Source organism: Rhinoderma darwinii, chromosome 6, assembly GCF_050947455.1.
Source record: "Rhinoderma darwinii isolate aRhiDar2 chromosome 6, aRhiDar2.hap1, whole genome shotgun sequence".
Lineage (NCBI taxonomy): Eukaryota > Metazoa > Chordata > Amphibia > Anura > Rhinodermatidae > Rhinoderma > Rhinoderma darwinii.
The window spans coordinates 76,131,432-76,152,223 of record NC_134692.1 but is presented as its reverse complement, the minus strand read 5'-3'; the positions used below and the strand labels follow the sequence as shown (position 1 = coordinate 76,152,223).

The following is a 20,792-nucleotide window of genomic DNA, read 5'->3' as shown; positions in this document are numbered from 1 at the left end:
TTTGACTTCTTCACTAGCCCCATAAGCAGCACAAGGCCCTAAAGTTTCCTCATCTCTACTGCATCTACAGGGTTAACGTGTGGAGTCCAGCAAATGATGATGTGGGGTATTTAGTGAAAAACTACTTGACCTAAAAAATTAGTCTGGTCCTTCATTTTGCATCATTGCGTGTTGAGTCATAACATGTTATTTTTCAATTGACAGAGCTGTGTGAGGGCTTTGATTTTGTGGATCGTGCTGTCATTTTTATTTGTTCCACTTTGAGGTACATGTGCTTTTTTTTTTTTTTTTTTTAATCGCCATTTCCATTTTTTGGGAGATGAGGAAACCAAAAAACAGCAATTCTAGCACTGGTTTTTATTTTTTTACAGTGTTCACCGTGCAGTGTAAAAAACATGTTAACTTTACTCTGCGGGTCGATACGATTACAGCGACACCAAATTTATATCGTTTTTTTACGTTTCACTACTTTCCCACAATAAAAATACTCTTTCTGAAAGAATATGTTTTAGTGTCGCCATTTTCTGTTTTTAGTTATCGCTGCTGGAGAGCTTGTTTTATGCGTGACGAACTGTAGTTTCTATTGGTACCATTTTGGGTTACTTGCGACTTTCTGATCATATATTGTTTTTATTAGTTAAAACTTTTTATTTTTCTTAAACGTTTTTTTTTTTGTTTATTTACTTTCACTTTATTTTTACACTTGCCTTAGGACTTGAAGATCTGATCTTCTGATCCCCGGTACAATACACTGCACTACTTGTGTAGTGCAGTGTATTGTAACTGTCATCTGACAGTTAGCCTACTAGGTCCTGCCTTGAATAATGAGTCCATTGTCATCAGGTCAGCAGATAAGGGGGAGGGACTACATTCATGAGGCTACTGTCTGACAACAAATACTATTCCCCACTACAACCTACATATCAGAGCATACATTTTTGATCTTCTGAATAAGAAAGAGAAAAAAACTTCTTGAGCGTAACTATACCAACTTTAAATTTTTTTTTACCACCTTCCTAAAGTCCACAAATCCATCATAGCCCCCCTCCCCCGGCCAGAAACCTATTACATTTTATAGACTTCTATCTTCAACTGCATGTACTGACTTTACCATCCTACCTTAAGGACTCCACTCACCTTTTCAGAGAGCTCCAATACCTAAACAGTAACCATAATTTCACTACACTGTTTTCTCACAGCAGATGTCTCGGCTCTATATACCAACTTTCCTCACCTCAAGGGCATCCTTGCAGTTGACTCCTATCTACGGTCTGACCCTGATACGCCCATCAACCAGATTTCTTTCCACACACAATGTATAGATTTCATACTGCAACAGAATGCCTGGTCTTTAAATAAATCACTCTCTACAGACAAATACAGGGTTGTGCGATGGGTTCACTTTTTGCCCTTTCGTACACCAACCTTTTATATGGGTGCTTTTAAAGAAGCTCACATTTTAGGTTAACCCCATCATGAACAACATTTTATTCTACTCTTGTTACATTGACTACCTTTCCTTGTATTTGGATGCATCTCCCTCTCCTGAGCACAGCCCGGCCCCCTGTGATGCTTGAGAAGGGCTCTGAGGAGCTGAAACATCGCATGGGTGAATAAAAAGTTTGCTTTTTTGGATGTGCTGCTTAAATCTTTTTTTTTTTTTTTTTTTTTTTTAACTTTTTCTTCAGCCTCCTGTGATGACGCTAGAGTACACGTGACCACTGCAGCGTTCAATTGGTTGCAGCAGTCACATGGGATGAAACGTCATCACCGGAGGCCAGGCTGTGCTCAGAAGAGTGTCTTGTCGCTAAGACTACTGCAGGGGGGTAAGTATGAGCTTTATTAACCCTTTCGTGACCAAGGTTCATTGATACCCCTGTGTCCAGGTCAAATTTTCCATTTCTAATATAAACGATAATATCTTTGCAACCGCTTTAAATATCCTAACTATTTTTACTTTGTTTTTTTGCGGGACTTAATGCGTTAATGTTCTAGATTCGTTTAATTCCGTGTTTTAAATGTTTATTATGAGCAGACATTACTATGAATGTGAAAAACACTTATGTAATTTTTTTGTGTATATATGTATACGTGTGTGTGTGTATGTATGTATATATATATATGTGTGTGTGTATATATATATATATATATATATATATATATATATATATATATATATATACACACACACACTTTCTCTGCATTGTTGGGTTTGGTGTCCTCTCCCTGACAATGTACTATAGATTCTCTATGGGGTTTAGGTCAGGCGTGTTCGCTGGCCAATCAAGCAGAGTGATACTGTGGTTAAAAAAAACAGGTATTGGTACTTTTGGCAGTGTGGGCAGGCGCTGTCCTGCTTTAAAATGAAATCAGCATCTCCATAAAGCTTGGCAGCAGAGGGAAGCATGAAGTGCTCGAAAATGTCCTGGTAGACGGCTGTGTTGACTCTGGATTTGATATAACACACTGGACTAATACCAGCAGATGACATGGCTCCCAAAACAATCACTGACTGTGGAAACTTCCCACTGGACCGCAAGCAACTTGGATTGAGTGCCCCTCCGCTCTTCCTCCAGACTCTGGGACCTTGATTTCCAAATGAAATGCAAAATTAACTTTCATCTGAAAATAGGACTTTGGACCACTGAGCAACAGACCAGTACTTTTTTCTCCTTCGCCCAGGCAAGACGCTTCTGACGTCTGGGTCATGAGTGGCTTGACACAAGGAATGCGACCGTTGTAGCCCGTGTCCTGGATACGTCTATGTGGTGGCTCTTGAAGCACTGACTCCAGCCGCAGTCCACTCCTTGTGAATCTCCCCCGGATTCTTGAATGGAGTTTTCTTTACAATCCTTTCAAGGCTGCGGTTATCCCTGTTGCTTGTGCACCTTTTTCTACTGCACCTTTTTCCTTCCTCTCAACTTTCCATTAATATGCTTGGATACAGCATTCTGTGAACAGCCAGCTTCTTTAGCAATGTCCTTTTGTGGCTTACCCTCCTTGTGGAGGGTATCATTGACTGTCTTCTGGGCAACTGTCAAGTCAGGAGTCTTCCCCATGATTGTGTAGCCTACTGAACCAGACTGTTGGACCATTTAAGGGCTTAGGAAATCATTGCAGGCGTTTTGTGTTGATTAGCTGATTAAAGTGTGACACAATGAGTCTACAATCTTGAACTTTTAACCAATATTCCGAAGATCCGAGATTCTGGAGGAAGAGTGGAGAGGCACTCAATCCAAGTTGCTTGCAGTCCAGTGTGAAGTTTCCACAGTCCGTGATGGTTTGGGGAGCCAAGTAATCTGCGGGTGTTGGTCCACGGTGTTATATAGAGTCCAGAGTCAACGAGGCCGTCTACCAGGAAATTTTAGAGCACGTCGTGCTTCCCTCTGCTGACGAGCTTTATGGAGATGCTGATTTCATTTTACAACAGGGCTTGGCACTTGCCCACACTGCCAGACGTACCAATTCCTGGATTAATAACCACAGTATCACTGCGCTTGATTGGCCAGAAACGTGCATGACTTAAACCCCCTAGAGAATTTATGGGGTGTTGTCAAGAGGCAGATGAGACACCAGACCCAACAATGCAGACGAGCTGAAGGCCGCTATCAAAGCAACTTTGGCTTCCATAACACCTCAGCAGTGCCACAAGCTGATCGCCACCATGCCACGCCGGTGGCGATCAGCGTTCTTTCTTTCTTCTTTCTTTTTTAGTTTGTGTAGGTAATGCAGATTTCTCTTATGTTCTGTTAGAGTTGTTAAACCATGTCTTATTTTTTTATTTATTTTTTTGGTCACTGAAGACCCAGCTGCATCTGAATCCCAGCAACTCAATGAAACCGAAATGATTTATGTTGATAGTCTTCATCAATCTCCTTTAAAAGTTTTTGTTGAAGATGCTATGCCACATATTAACAAAGATGGCTCTTGTGATGATGATCATAGTGTGGATGATGTACAGTTTGAGAATAATCATGCAAAAGGAGAGATGCCAAAGAAACCTAGTCACAGTAAACACTCCCACCATTCACACGGCCATTGCCATTCAGGAAAAGACCTGAAGGATACTGGGATCGCTAATATAGCTTGGATGGTGATAATGGGAGATGGAATGCATAATTTTAGTGATGGACTAGCCATAGGTAAGCATGTCGTGTTTTTTTGTTTTTTTAATTCTTTGTATCAGCCATCTAAAATATAGATGGGCGAGTTGTGGGACAAACTGTTCACTAGTGGATAAAGTAATATTGTAGAATATGAGTAATACCGTATTAATATCCTGAAGAAGCTTACATTTTGGTCACTCGAAATATTTACATCTATAGTAAATTTTCAATGAGCCCATTATTTTTATTACAAAAGTCAATCTAGCGTTCCATATAACATGATTCTAGACCTTTTCAGCTGCTGCAGAACTTTTATGAATAGGAAACTGCATGTTATTGAGTGACTGAAGCACCCTGTTTTCTGTTCAGTAAGAGCATACATTGCAAAAGATTTCCACAGTGCCACATAGTTATATACTTTAAACAAAAAAATAAAGCGCTTTTTAAGGTGTACATAGCCTTTAACGAAAATGTCAATCGGTGTGTTTTGTTCAACTTTATAATTCGTTTTTATTAATTATTTTTACTCTTTGTATACAGAGCATGTATCTCCGTGTAAGATACAGATGCTCTAAGACCTGAATCTGTCAGGTTCGCGGGACCCACGGACCTGACGGGTATTGGATTCAGCGTAAGATACAGCTTCTCTGTATACAGAATACAGAGCAGCTGTATCTCAAAGTAAAAAAAATGTTTTGTTGAACTTTAGTTTTTATTAAACACACTGACCTTTTTATTTAAAAAATCGCTTTCAAAAGGTATACACCGCCTTTAACCCCTTAACAACCGCCAATATGCCTTTTCACGGCGGCCGTTAAGGGTATTTATGCCAGAGCGGCGCCTATTCACGGTGACCTAAGCCCGGCATGGGTGTCCCATGCCGGCTAGAGCGGGTGTCGGGCTGACTAAAGACAGCCGGGCACCTGCTCTTGCGGGCGGGATTGATATCCACGTCGATCCCACCCGTTTAACCCCCTATGATGCGGCGCTCAATAGTGAGCGCCGCATCTAAGTGATCTGGAGGGAGAGAGCTCCCTCTCGCTCCACCGGCACCCTGTGAAGCAATCGCAGGGTGCCAATGGCAGCTGGGGGCCTAACAGGCCCCCAAGTCTGCTTTGTAGTAAATGCCCTTCTAGGCCATGCCAGAGGCCTGTCCGTTTTACACATCTAAGTAAGAGGTTAAACGAGTGGTATCGATGTTATCAATCCCGCCCGGTAGAGCAGGGGCCGTCTGTCTTTAGACCCCCCCCCCCCAACACCTGCTCTAGCCAGCATGGGACATCCGTGCTGGGCTTATGTCATAGTGCCGTGAGAATGCGGCGCTCTGGCATAAGTGAGATACAGAAGTATTGCAGTGATTATAAAAGCGATCAGATGATTGTATAGTAAAGTCCCCTAGTAGGACTAAAAGATAGTTATCAAAAAGTTTTAATAAACTTATTGAATAATTAAAAGACCCAAGTAAAGAAAAAAAAAGAATAACCCACTTTTTCCCTAACAAAATGCTTTTATTATGAAAAAAAACAAAGAAATTCAACCATTACAAATATATGGTATCGACGTGTCCGTAACGACCCCAACTATAAAGCTATTATGTTTAACCCGCACGCCGTAAAAAATAATATAAAAAACAATGCCAGAATTGCGGTTTTGTGTTAGTCATGCCGTCAAAAATTTTTTTTTTTTAAAAAGTGCTCAAAAAGTCATGTTTTCCCCCTAAATGGACCAATAAAAACTACAAGTCGTCCCGTAAAAAGTAAGCCCTCATATAGCTGCATCAGAGGAAAAATACAAAAATTATGGCTCTTAAAACATGGCGACACAAAAATAAAAGAATTTTGGAAAAAAGTGTTTTTACTGTGTAAAAGTAGTAAAACACATAAAATCTATATCAATTTGGTATCGCCGCAATCGCAACAACCCACTGAATAAAGTTATGTATATCACATGGTAAACCACGTAAATTTAAGATGCAAAAAAGTATGGAGAAATTAGTTTTTCCCATTACCCCCCAAAAAGTTAATAAAAGTTAAACAAATTATATGTAGCCCAAAATGGTGATATTAAAAAAAAAAAAAAAAAAGATGCAACTTGTCCCTTATACAGCTATGTCAACGGAAAAATAAAGTTAGAGCTCTTTGAATGAGACGATGGGAAAACTTAAATTGCTTGGTCATTAGGGGGTTAAAGGGGGCTGCTGAAACCCGCATTGTCCAGGGAGAAAAAAAAGTGATAAAATACATCATTTTCAGATGTCTGGGATATAACGTTGTGTATTAATCCTTTTTTTTCTTCTCATATGCTTTGATTCTAGGTGCTGCTTTCAGTGCTGCATTGACAGGTGGCATTAGCACATCAGTCGCAGTTTTCTGCCATGAGCTTCCCCATGAATTAGGTAAATTTAAACTCTTGGTACTTGAGACCTCTTGTATCCTTTTGTATGGAATTAAATATTGAACCGGTTACCTAGATTGCACTGTACCATGGATCTGCTAGTATTTACTGTTTGTTTTTAAGATGTGACATTTATTTCTGATTGTTTACAGGAGACTTTGCTGTGCTTCTGAAGGCCGGTATGACTGTAAATCAAGCAATTGTGTACAATCTCCTCTCTGCAATGATGGCTTATGTAGGCATGTTGATAGGTACAGCAGTCGGACAATATGCCAATAACATCACTTTATGGATTTTTGCCGTTACAGCTGGCATGTTCCTCTACGTGGCACTTGTTGATATGGTAAGGGACAATAAATAAATGAATTTATATGTATCTTATGTGACCGTGTACAAACTTGCATGTCATGTAGCTTAGTACCCTCTTCTATTTCTGCGTGAGGGAATCATGTGCAATAACCCTTATTGGTTGCCTATACCAGTCTGTGTACATAATAAGAAATTCAATCATATAGAAGCATTTGATATGAGTTTGGACTAAATAAATGATTAGGAGAAAGCGCACCTGGTCCTCACACCTGAGAGGCAGGCATTATGACCACACTGTGTATTTTAGAATTTTGGTCAAATTGTGCTTTAGGTAAGGGAAGCATCAAAGGCAGGTAATTCTTTGTGGATAAAAATTGCTTCTTTATTTCCATATCATTAAGACCTGTTGCAGTAACAATGCAAATCTTGCATGTTTCTCCTACGCTTACACCTTCCCCATACATACATACACTATCGTTGATCCTTGTGAATGGAGCTAAAAAGCGCTGATCGGCGTGCTGTATCATCACTCGTGTTTTTGGCCAGTATTAGGCCATGTAAGAGCACCCTTAATCTTACAATCCTTCTCTGATCAGACTAGAATTAGACATTTTAATTAACCAGCAAGGCATTTGTTCAAAATAATATTTTTTAAAATGGCTGATAAATTCCCAGAGTTCGAAATGTGCTTCCCGAGATGCACAATTTTTTAGTCCCAGCTGCAGGTGGTGTTGCTCTGTGTTGAAATTAATAAGAATTGTGTACTACTTTTTCTGGTCCAAAGGCCACATTGTCAGAATGTACAGTACCAGTCAAAAGTATGGAGACACCTTTTCATTCCATGGTTTCTCTTGTGGTTTTTTTTTGTGTTTTTCTATTTTGTGCTTTGGATTCATATGAAAGACCTGAATACTTTCTTTACCACTTAATTCCACGTGTTCCTTCAAAGTGTTTAAACCAGAATGTTTTCTTATTTTAGATTTTTCAAAGTAGCCCCCTCTCGCTTTAAAGGGGTTTTTCCATGTAGGGATATGCCATATTCTGTGGCATATCCGTGGTATGTGCCATAAATGTCAGGTGCAGATCCCAGAGGTGGGACCCTCATTTAGCTATCTGTAGAACTGGGCGCCCTAAATCTCGTTCCACCTTTTTCGGCAGCCCCTGCCTCTCAGGCACTTCCTGATTAGATGATGGAGTTCCGAAAACAGCATAGCTTGCTGAGCTATGCTGTTTCCGTAACTACCATAGAAGTGAATGGCAGTTACGGTAGCACGGGAGCTATGCTGTTTTCGAAGCTTCCAACCATCTAATCGGGAAGTGGTCGGGAGGCAGCAGGAGCCGAGAAATGTAAAATGGGGTTTAGGTGGCCCCGTTCTACAGATAGGTGCGGGTCCCAGAGGTGGGACCCGCATCTATCGGACATTTATGGCCTATCCTGCCACCTTTCCACACTCTTGGCATTTTGTCAATCCGCTTCATAATGTAGTCACCTGGAATGTTAATCCTGTGTCCAGAGTTAATTAGTTAAATTTCTTGCCTTTAATAAAGTTTATATATGAGTTTCACATTTTTAATTGAATTACTGAAATAAATTGATTCATTACACACACTGATCTATTTCCAGCATTTTTTTTCTTTTGAATGTTGATTATGGCTAACCATTAATGACAACCCAAAATTTAGTCTCTCAGAAAATTAGAATATTATATAAGCCCAATTTCAAAAGTGATTATTAAAACCGACGTGTTGGCCAACTGAAAAGTATGTACAGTATATGCACTCCATACTTGGTCGGGCTTCTTTTGCATGAATTACTGCATCAATGCGGCGTGGCATGGAGGCGATCAGCCTGTGGCACCTCTGAGGTGTTATGGAAGCCCAGGTTGCTTTCATAGCAGCCTTCAGCTAGTCTGCATTGTTGGGTCTGGTGTCTACTCTTCCACTTGACAATATCGCTTAGATTATCTATGGGGTTTAAGTCAGGCGAGTTTGCTTGCCAATCAAGCATATTGATACTGTTATTAAACCAGATATTGGTACTCTTAGCAGTGTGGGCAGGTGCCAAGTCCTGCTGGAAAATGAAATCCACGTTTCTCCATTAAGCTTGTCAGCAGAGGGAAGCATGAAGTGCTCTAAAATTTCCTGGTAGACGGCTGTGTTGACTCTGGACTCGATATAACACCGTGGACCAACACCAGCAGATTACTTGGCTCCCCAAACCATCACTGACTGTGGAAACTTCACACTGGACCACAAGCAACTTGGATTGAGTGCCTCTCCACTCTTCCTCCAGCCTCTGGGACCTTGATTTCCAAATGAAATGCAAAATTTACTTCCTTCTGAAAATAGGACTTTGGACCACTGAGCAATAGACAAGTCCTTTTTCTCCTTAGCCCAGGCAAGACGCTTCTGACGTCTCTGGGTCATGAGTGGCTTGACACAAGGAATGCGACAGTTGTAGCCCGTGTCCTGGATACGTCTGGTGGCTCTTGAAGCAATGACTCAAGCCGCAGTCCACTCCTTGTGACTCCCCCCCCAGATTCTTGAATGGCGTTTTCTTTACAATCATTTCAAGGCTGCGGTTATCCCTGTTGCTTGTGCACCTTTTTCTACCACACTTTTTCCTTCCTCTCAACTTTCCATTAATATGCTTGGATACAGCAGTCTGTGAACAGCCAGCTTCTTCAGCAATGTCCTTTTGTGGCTTACCCTCCTTGTGGAGGGTGCCAATGACTGTGTCTTCTGGGCAACTGTCAAGTCAGCAGTCTCCCCCATGATTGTGGAGCCTACTGAAACAGACTGTTGGACCATTTAAGGGCTTAGGAAACATTTGCAGGTGTTTTGTGTTGATTTAGCTGATTAGAGTGTGACACCATGTGTCTACAATCTTGAACTTTTACCCAATATTCAAATTTTCTGAGACTACATTTTGAGTTTTCATTAACGGTTATCCATAATCAACATTAAAAGAAGAAAAAATGATGGAAATAGATCACTCTGAAATTCATATTACAGTGAAGGAAATAAGTATTTGATCCCTTGCTGATTTTGTAAGTTTGCCCACTGTCAAAGACATGAACAGTCTAGAATTTTTAGGCTAGGTTAATTTTACCAGTGAGAGAGAGATTATATATAAAAAAAAAAAAAACTGAAAATCACATTGTCAAAATTATATATATTTATTTGCATTGTGCACAGAGAAATAAGTATTTGATCCCTTTGGCAAACAAGACTTAATACTTGGTGGCAAAACCCTTGTTGGCAAGCACAGCAGTCAGACGTTTTTTCTAGTTGATGAGGTCTGCACACATGTTAGGTGGAAGTTGGCCCTCTCCTCTTTGCAGATCATCTGTAAATCATTAAGATTTCGAGGCTGTCGCTTGGCAACTCGGATCTTCAGCTCCCTCCATAAATTTTCGATGGGATTAAGGTCTGGAGACTGGCTAGGCCACTCCATCACCTTAATGTGCTGCTTTTTGAGCCACTCCTTTGTTGCCTTGGCTGTATGTTTCGGGTCATTGTCGTGCTGGAAGACCCAGCCACGAGCCATTTTTAATGTCCTGGTGGAGGGAAGGAGGTTGTCACTCAGGATTTGACGGTACATGGCTCCATCCATTCTCCCATTGATGCGGTGAAGTAGTCCTGTGCCCTTAGCAGAGAAACACCCCCAAAACATAATGTTTCCACCTCCATGCTTGACAGTGGGGATGGTGTTCTTTGGGTCATAGGTAGCATTTCTCTTCCTCCAAACACGGCGAGTTGAGTTAATGCCAAAGAGCTCAATTTTAGTCTCATCTGACCACAGCACCTTCTCCCAATCACTCTCAGAATCATCCAGATGTTCATTTGCAAACTTCAGACGGGCCTGTACATGTGCCTTCTTGAGCAGGGGGACCTTGCGGGAACTGCAGGATTTTAATCCATTACGGCGTAATGTTACACCAATGGTTTTCTTGGTGACTGTGGTCCCAGCTGCCTTGAGATCATTAACAAGTTCCCCCCATGTAGTTTTCGGCTGAGCTCTCACCTTCCTCAGGATCAAGGATACCCCACGAGGTGAGATTTTTCATGGAGCCCCAGATCGATGTCGATTGACAGTCATTTTGTATGTCTTCCATTTTCTTACTATTGCACCAACAGTTGTCTCCTTCTAGCCCAGCGTCTTATGGTTTTGTAGCCCATTCCAGCCTTGTGCAGGTCTATGATCTTGTCCCTGACATCCTTAGAAAGCTCTTTGGTCGTGCCCATGTTGTAGAGGTTAGAGTCAGACTGATTAATGGAGTCTGTGGACAGGAGTCTTTTATACAGGTGACCATGTAAGACAGCTGTCTTTAATGCAGGCACCAAGTTGATTTGGAGCGTGTAACTGGTCTGGAGGAGGCTGAACTCTTAATGGTTGGTAGGGGATCAAATACTTATTTCTCTGTGCACAATGCAAATAAATATAGATAATTTTGACTGATTTTCAGTTTTTTGTTTTTTTTATATATAATCTATCTCTCACTGGTAAAATTAACCTAGCCTAAAAATTCTAGACTGTTCATGTCTTTGACAGTGGGCAAAAATACAAAATCAGCAAGGGATCAAATACTTATTTCCTTCACTGTATATAGATTCATTACACACACTTTTTTTAATTGAATTACTGAAATCAATTTTTTTATATTCTAATTCATTGAGAAGGACCAGTAAATGTACCAGACACATCTCAACATCAACTGTTCAGGGGAGACTGCAGTAATTCGACCATAAAATGCCGAATTCTCAAAGAAGCCACTATGGAGGAACAAGAAGATAATTTCTTGGGTTCAAAAACACAAGGAATGGACATTAGACAAGTGGAAATCTGTAAATTGATTTGAGTCAAAATTTAGGCTTTTTGGTTCCAACCGCCATATCTTTGTGAGACACCGAAAAGGTGGGTGGATGGTTTCTACATGTGTGGTTCCCGCCATTAAGCATGAAGTAGGAGATGTGTGGATGCTTTGCTGGTGACACTGTTGGTGATTTATTCAAAAGTCAAGGAAAACTTAACCATCATGGCTGCCACAGAATTCTGCAACGATATGCCATTCCCATCTTTTTGGAGCTTAGTGAGACCATTTTTTTTTTCAACAGTGACAATGACCCCTAATCGGCTATGTAAGTGCTATTTGACCAAGAAGGAGAGTGGTAGGACTACTTTGAGGAATCTAAAATATAAAACCTATTCATTTTTACTCCTTCCATGTCTTCAATCTGAATCTACAGTGTAGAAAAAAAAAAAAAACACGGAATGAAGAGGTGCATCCAAACTTTTGATTGGTACAGTACTACTCCCAAGGGATGCAATAAATCTTAAAGGGGTGATCCCATCTGAGACGTTTATGGCATATCAAAAATTATGTGGTGGTTCTACTTTTGGTTTTCCCACTTATTGGGAGAATGTGGGTCCCTGCTCCACTGTTTGGCACTCTAGAGGAGATGAGGTGGCTGCACATGGCTTTCTCCACTGCAATTATAAAAACAAAGTGGTTTTGTTTTTTTTTGTTTTTTTTTGTGTTACTTCCATATGGAGAAACTCACATGTTTCTTCAAAGTCTTGCAATGATTCCTGCGATCAGTGCAAGGTATAAAGAATGGATTTGCTGGGTAATGAACAATCCGGACACAGAGGAGCATGTCTGTATCCCATGGTTGGTTGGAGGCCACAGAGCATGGCGTTGTGGGCCTCCAGTTTATAGCAGGGATGCACAATTTAAGTGGAGGAGATAGAAGACAGGCACCGTATCCTAGGTCCTGTATAAAGTTCAAGAATGTCTGGTGCGAAGCTCATATTCTTTGTAAGGCCCTGTTCACACAGTTATTTGCAGGTAGAAAAAATCTGCTTCAGAATTCCTTCAGGAATATTGAGGCAGATTTTGAACTGCCTTCACATATTTTTTTCCGCTCGTTTTTCACCCGGGGCCATTTGAATCTAATAAAAGGTCCACAATAAACGCTTAAATGAGCGCCGCAGGTTTTTTCTGCCTCCCATTGATTTCAATGGGAAGTCAGAGGCGAAAACACTGGCGTTTTTTTTTCTGCGAGCGGCCAAGAGCCACCCGGCAAAAAGGAAAAAATGCATCTGCCTCCCAGTTAAATCAACGAGGGGGGGGGGTGATTTGAGTCTTTTTTTTTTTTTTTTTCTTGCCGCCGATTCCAATGCGGTTTCCACATCAAAATCGGCACCGAAAAACACTGCGTGAACTGACTGAGGCCTCATGCACATGTCAGTATTTGGAAGCAAAGACCAGTAGTTTAGCCCATTTTAATAATATTAAAATTGTTTTTTAAGCATTCTTTTTCTGGTGGATTTATCTACCAAAACCAGTAGTGGAACATAAACAGAGAGAACTATAATGGAAAGATTTGCACCTCTTCTGTGTTTTGGACCCACACCTGGTTTTGGCTTACAAATATTGAAGCAAAATACTGACCAGAATATGGACGTGTGCATGAGGCCTAAGTTTCCTCGAAATGAGTCTGCGTATCAGGAGACTGTTATGACACATGGTTAAAAAGTTTGTTTTATTGAATGATTGCGGTTCCTGTAGTATAAGGGCCTCATGAACACCTATAAAATTGTAAATTGGTGCAATACAGTATTGGACGTTTCTGAATTTTGGATGGCATTATCTATATAGTAATACATTCTAAAGAAAAAATCTTTTTTATTTGTTCAATTTCTAGCTCCCAGAAATGCTTCATGGGGATGGTGAGAATGAAGAACATGGATACTGTCCAGTAGGGCAATTCATCCTGCAAAATTTAGGACTTCTACTTGGTTTTGCCATAATGCTGGTCATTGCTCTATATGAAGATAAAATTGTGTTTGACTTCCTCTTCTAATGGTGCTCTCTGTGGTCCGAGTGTAAAGTTTGTGTTTGTCCGCTAGCTTTCTCTGTTCTAAATGATGCAAGTAAATGAAGTCCTGAAAATGCATTGTAGAGTTCTAGAACATCACTACAGTCCCACAAAGAAATCATAAGGAAATCATCACAGTGACTGGTGTTATGTGAAATAGATGCTAATTTCACTGCATATTCGAGTGTTGGTAAATGTACATTATATACACACACAGTTTTTGGTTTTCACTATTTGGAAAGATACCGTGTTTTAACACTTTTTAATATGTAGTTGAGGAGGTGGAATGACATCCGATTACTTTAATTTTTCCAGTTTTGCTTGCATTCCAAGTCTTAGCGGTACTGAAACCTTCTAAAAAGTATTATCTTCACATTAGGATTTCTATGGAAAACCTTTACTTGACCGGTACATAGAGTTCCTTGTTTACATGAGATTTATCTAGGATTTCTACAAATTCTATACTTCCTAACAGTTCTTCAGCTTCATGTGCTCGTTTTGTTTTTAAAGGGGATAAATATTTTCTTCATGCTGGAATTATTTTCAAATAAAATAAAAAAAAGAATGTTTGCACGTATATAATATTTCTCATCTGCTACATAATTGGTTCTGCAAAGCTAAGCTATTATGTGGCGGTGCCACATTTTGGACTGCAGGATCAGCCCTGTGCCATTTTTAACGATTGAAATTTATCCATTTGCTACAGTATATAAAAGATTTGTATGTTCCAAATAACTGTTTTTTTGTTTCAGATCAGGTTTATGAAGGGCGTATTTTACAATTTCCTTGCAGTCGTTTTACTAGTTCATTGTTACGTACAAATGCACAATTTTTATTTTTTTTCATGGCTTTACTAATTCTATAAAAATCCATATAAACATTAGGATTGTTTTTCCTTTAAGCAAACCTGTGTACTTTGGCGGGATCTCCCATACAATTTAATAATTAGTGTGGCTGAAAGACTTTATTTTGAAGAAAGGTAGATCAGACCGGTTAAATTCCACCTGCCCAATGCTATTGTCTTGTGTAGAGATAAGTGGAGCCAAAGATGTATAACGGTCACTCTTCTCCACTTCCCTATTTAAATAACATATATACATCTGGCTGAGCTGAACATGCCATTAAATTGGGTACTCAGGACTGACAGCCATCTAATGAATATAACAATCTCATAACTTATACATCATTCGCATATAAATTGTAACCCTACCTCTAAGGGTATGTTCACACGCTAGACTAAAAACATCTGAAAATACAGAGCTGTTTTCCCTCAAACAGCTCCTGATTCAGACATTTTTTTTTAAGCCACTCTCTATTATCGTGGCGTTTTTACGGCCGTTTTTGGAGCGGTTTTCGATAGTCAATGAAAAACTGCTCCAGAAACGTCCCAAGAAGTGTCCTGCACTTTTTCGTGGCCGTTTTTTTTTTTTTTAAACGGCCGCGTAATTAACGGCTTATCGGAACAGAACGCTGTTTTCCCATTGCAATCAATGGGCAGATGTTTGGAGGCGGTCTACTTCCGATTTTTCGGGTCAAATAGCCTGTGTGAACATTGCTCTTTATAACACAAATGGAAGTTACTGCAGGTAACCGTTGTTGCTACAGGAGAAACAATCCATTTTGGCTTGTTTCATTTTGTAGCTTTAACTGCAAAACGACAGCCATTGATCTGGGTAATTTCGAAAACACTACTTATTCTGCTGTAGTTCTCTACATAACACCAGTGCTTTTCTATAATTTAAATTCAATAAATGTCTCTGGGAAGACAAGTGGCCATACAAATCTTGTGTACAAGTGGCCATACAAATCTTGGGTACAAGTGGCCATACAAATCTTGGGTACAAGTGGCCATACAAATCTTGGGTACAAGTGGCCATACAAATCTTGGGTACAAGTGGCCATACAAATCTTGGGTACAAGTGGCCATACAAATCTTGGGTACAAGTGGCCATACAAATCTTGGGTACAAGTGGCCATACAAATCTTGGGTACAAGTGGCCATACAAATCTTGGGTACAAGTGGCCATACAAATCTTGGGTACAAGTGGCCATACAAATCTTGGGTACAAGTGGCCATACAAATCTTGGGTACAAGTGGCCATACAAATCTTGGGTACAAGTGGCCATACAAATCTTGGGTACAAGTGGCCATACAAATCTTGGGTACAAGTGGCCATACAAATCTTGGGTACAAGTGGCCATACAAATCTTGGGTACAAGTGGCCATACAAATCTTGGGTACAAGTGGCCATACAAATCTTGGGTACAAGTGGCCATACAAATCTTGGGTACAAGTGGCCATACAAATCTTGGGTACAAGTGGCCATACAAATCTTGGGTACAAGTGGCCATACAAATCTTGGGTACAAGTGGCCATACAAATCTTGGGTACAAGTGGCCATACAAATCTTGGGTACAAGTGGCCATACAAATCTTGGGTACAAGTGGCCATACAAATCTTGGGTACAAGTGGCCATACAAATCTTGGGTACAAGTGGCCATACAAATCTTGGGTACAAGTGGCCATACAAATCTTGGGTACAAGTGGCCATACAAATCTTGGGTACAAGTGGCCATACAAATCTTGGGTACAAGTGGCCATACAAATCTTGGGTACAAGTGGCCATACAAATTATGCTTTACTGAGGAACCTTTCGACCATGTTCACACATTGTAGATTAGCTGTTGGTATATCACAGCATAGTGCAGTACAATGGGAGTAAATGGGGTTCTTCATATCCACATTAGCATACTGCTCATTTTTAAATATGTGGCATACTCTATTCTGTTCCGGACTTCACTGCGGTGGATCAGCTTTCCTGTCTTGAACCTGAACTTGGCCTCAGAGCTTCTAAGATCACGCTGGGTCTTAGAGGCCTTTTAAATAGATTTATTACTACTGTTCAGTTTTTCGTTAGTATCAGAATTTGCTAATGTGTCTTGAATCTGCTTAATATGCATGTAGACGTTCTAATATGTGCATGCTCATGCATGTAGTACTGATCCTGCTATTCTCAAGGTACATACAAAGATATTTGAATCCATTGAGCATCTACACCAATCTGTGACACACTAGAAACCTTTGTGTAGATGTAGCTTATAAAGATCAGACGGAACTGGAGTGGAGTAAGGCTTTGTTTATACAGGTGATGTCATTCTTTTAAAACCAAACCATAGCAGTCAACAATACAATTGTTTAACAATTTAATAAACTTCTGTTAAATAATGCACATCTGGAAAAACAGCAGCAAAGAAAGGGCAGGAGAATACATCAGAGGGGTGATATATTTTACATGATAAATCATTTGGAAAACCTTTTTGGGGGCTTTTTTTTTTTTTTCCTCATCATGCGTTTACGAATATAAAGAAATCCTCCGAAACAAAGAGAGAAGGGATTGTGTGATTTTTGCTGGAAGTACTTGTATCATAATAAATAGTTTGCACACAGGTTACAGGTTGAATCACACCAAATACATGTAAGGGTATGTTCACACAGCCTATTTTCAGACGTAATTCGGGCGTTTTACACCTCGAATTACGGCTGAAAATACGGCTCCATTACGCCTGCAAACATCTGCCCATTGCTTGCAATGGGTTTTACGATGTTCTGTTCAGACGAGGTGTGATTTTACGCCTCGCTGTCAAAAGACGGCGCGTAAAAAGACTCCCGCGTCAAAGTGCATGTCACTTCTTGGGACGTTTTTGCAGCCGTTTTTCATTGACTCCATTGAAAAACTGCTCCAATTACGTCCGTAATTGACGCTGCGAAACGCGAGTTCTTGCAAAAATGTCTGAAATTCAGGAGCCAGTTTCGCCTGAAAACAGTTCTGTAATTTCAGACGTAATTTGCTACTGCGTGTGAACATACCCTAAGCAGGAGATTGAACATGTCCTATGACTTGAGTCCTGGTGGTTGTTCAACCATTTTAATTTATTACACTTGACTTATTTTTTTGTTTTTCAGCAGATAATAAACTACTACTCTACTTATATATTCATAATGTGCATCAAGATCTAACGAAGCTTTAATTTTGTATCCTAGTCCATTGTAACCCCATTGATTTCCTCTTGTTTACATAGAATTTGCCATGTCTGTCACTTGGAACAGAAATCTGGGTAAAGAATACTTGTGGGGGCAGCAGCCAAAACCCATAGGTACAACATGTAATCAAGTGCTGGGATTGGTGAAATGTATCTGATAGAAGAACAGTATGGCATAGCCTAAATAATTTTCTATTTAATATAGGTTTGTTTGTTTTTTTGGTGCCAAGTTTTCAATAAATTGGTTTTATTGACCTGAAAATACCTTTTTTCTTGTATTGCCTTTTTAGAGTTTCCCTTTTATGTATCATTCCATGATGCTGCTTTTATTTAAACATATTAGGCATTCATAAAGTTGATTCCCAGGCTATGAAAAAAATGTAAAGTTATAACCCTAAATTCTGAAGAACTGTGCTGCTCTTTAGGCTATCTGAGATTAGCAGTGAGTGGTGCTCAGATATTAATCACTGAGGTGTTGGGGACTTCAGATGTTTTCATTAATCTTTTTTAATGAATTTTCCATCTGTCATGTGAGCACCTATTTTCTAATGATGCATATAGAGCCGGCATCAGGATGACTGCTCGAGCATGGACATCGGCACGAGTATTGCGGATATTTATGCATTTACTAATAATGTCAATTTTGGTGTGAGTGAATGCTACAGATAATTTTCCAAGTTTTGCTATGTAGAGCATGGATCTCCAATTGCTCCTGTTTTGTGAGTGTAGTTACCAGCTTTGCTTAATGTGAATACATTTAATATTCTCCCAATGCTGCAAGCATTACCCATTCATGAAATTACAAGCTCATGGGCATATGAAACAGGACTTCAGACACGCACTGTGAACAAACCCTTAATTTTTTTTTTAACCTTTTTAGTTCAGAATTTTTTGCTTTCCTGGGTGAATGAATGTGATTCTTACTGAAACATTTTAGGTTAGACATTTGTACCTTTTTGTATGCTGCACATGTTATCTTGGTACAAATATTGACATGCGCAAACTCAAAACAAAAGTCTTTACATTTTTGTGTTGTCTACATCTGAACATGTACATGCTACTGTTTCTTTGCACTCTTGTCTGATTTTAACTGTTTACTATAAAGCAGAAAACTCTGTTTACTTTCTACACTCCAGAATAAATTGTATACCTATTTTTTTGTTATTTTTTTTTTTAAGTTGTATATTAAAATACAAAAACAAAAATCTTCATGTTTTATTGGTATTGTCACGTTTACTGAAGGCATCGTTGATTCTGGTTCCCCCCCCAAAAAAAAAAGAACTCATTACTAGTCTTTTTCTGTTACCTTATATGCGGCTTTGGTATTTGAGACGTAGCTGTTGTATTGCTCCTATTTTATCCATTGAAGCTGGCCGTATACGTAAGACTTATGAGGATAAGAATCTGCCGTCTGCTAAAAGATAAGTGAATCCCATGGTGCCTGATTGCCACCTATCCCAGCAGTTGTGTGTTGTTGTTTTTTCCTTTTTGTGTATACATATATATTTTTTTATATAATAAATAGATCAAATCCCACGTCATGACTGTAAAATTAGGTTCTCCATGTATTTTAAACAATCCAATCCGCACAAACAGACCCACCTCAACAGTCATGTTTATAGAAGATCCGGGATAGATTGCTGCCTGTCACTCGTGTCTTTGGCCATAGCTTTAACCCCTTCCTGACATTTGTCGTAAATATAATACATGGAAAGCTAGTGCGTCTCGCAATTTGTTGCATACTTCACGACAAATGGCTTGCACAGGCTCAGAAGCGGAGCCTGTGCCATCAGCTGTATGTTACAGCCGACACCCTGCTGTAATAGCAGAAACTGAAGTTGGCTCTGATCCCCACCATTAACCCCTTAAATTCAGCGGGCACTGCATTTAAGGAGTTTGTAACCAACCGGCACCCCCAGTGAAGCAATCGCCGCAGTGCCGATGGCATTTGGAGGCCTAACACTGGCTTCCTGGTCTGCCAACGACGGAAGGCACATATGCCCCTTTCCCAGAAAAATTTCCCCAAACTTCAAAGGTGCAGGGTGTGTACCAAAAGGGGGAGAACAAAGGACTTTATCAGTGCAACACTGGCCTGTGCATAAAGGGTTGCTTCACAGCGTAACCCTAATCTATGGATTATTGTATTGATTTTTTTTTAACCCCTTTTATTATACCACCTTATTATGCTCTAATGTACTCCGCACAGCTTAGATATGCCCCCACATAAACGGTGATGCCTGTAATGCTCAAAATTACTAACGAAAATCTGCGTTCCTTCCCTTCTGAGCCCTACACTGTGCCCAAAGAGCAGTTTACCTTCACATAAATGGCATTGCCATACCCAGGAGAACCCGTTCAACAATTTTTGGTTAGTGTGTCTCCACTGCCACAAGCTGGGCACATCTTTGCCACTGAAAGGACATATCTGGGGGAAAATTGCAATTTTTACTATGCACCATCTGCAGTGCATTCATTTATGGGAAAAACCTGTGGGTCAAAATCCTTACTGCACCCCTTTAATAAATGCCTTGAGGGGTGTAGTTTCCAAAACAGGGTCACTTCCCAGGGGTTTATTCTACTATTTCACATGAGAGCCCTGCAATTTTGAACCAAGACCTTGTGAATTGCTAAATTGGGCCTCAATTTTGCATAGTATTCTTTCACACCTGAGCCCTGTTTAAAGTCCAGGCAAAAAATTAGGGCCACATGTAGCGTGTTTCTAAAACCGGGAAGCACAGCATAATAATTAGAGAGCGGTCTTTTCATGATGGCACAAGCTGGGCACCAAAATTGGACACAAACGGCATATCCATGGGAAAGTTGCCATTTTCACTCTGCAACAGAGTGCAGACTAATTTTTGGACAACACGTGGGGTCAACATGCTCGCTACACCCCTAGGTGAATACTTTGAGGGGTGTAGTTTCCAAAATGAGAGCACTTCTGGAGGCTGTTTTGGTCCCACGGGGGCTTTGCAAATGTGACCTGGTGCCCAGGAACCAATCCAGAAAAAAAGATTCCAAAAGCCAAATGGTGCTCCTTCCCACCTGAGCCCTGCC

General features: G+C 40.2%; 1 protein-coding gene across 3 annotated transcripts in view; it reads left to right on the top strand.

Moving 5' to 3' along the window:
• The window catches only part of SLC39A10 (solute carrier family 39 member 10), a 97,192-nt gene extending 81,617 nt beyond the window's left edge, over positions 1–15,575 (top strand). For all 3 annotated transcript variants that reach the window (XM_075829968.1, XM_075829967.1, XM_075829969.1), the window contains exons 7-10: positions 3,804–4,142; positions 6,421–6,501; positions 6,653–6,843; positions 13,521–15,575. In XM_075829968.1, coding sequence (XP_075686083.1) covers positions 3,804–4,142; positions 6,421–6,501; positions 6,653–6,843; positions 13,521–13,679 — 770 coding nt within the window. In that variant the 3' untranslated portion in view covers positions 13,680–15,575. The remainder of the gene's footprint in view (positions 1–3,803; positions 4,143–6,420; positions 6,502–6,652; positions 6,844–13,520) is intronic.
• The last annotated feature ends 5,217 nt before the right edge of the window (positions 15,576–20,792 follow it).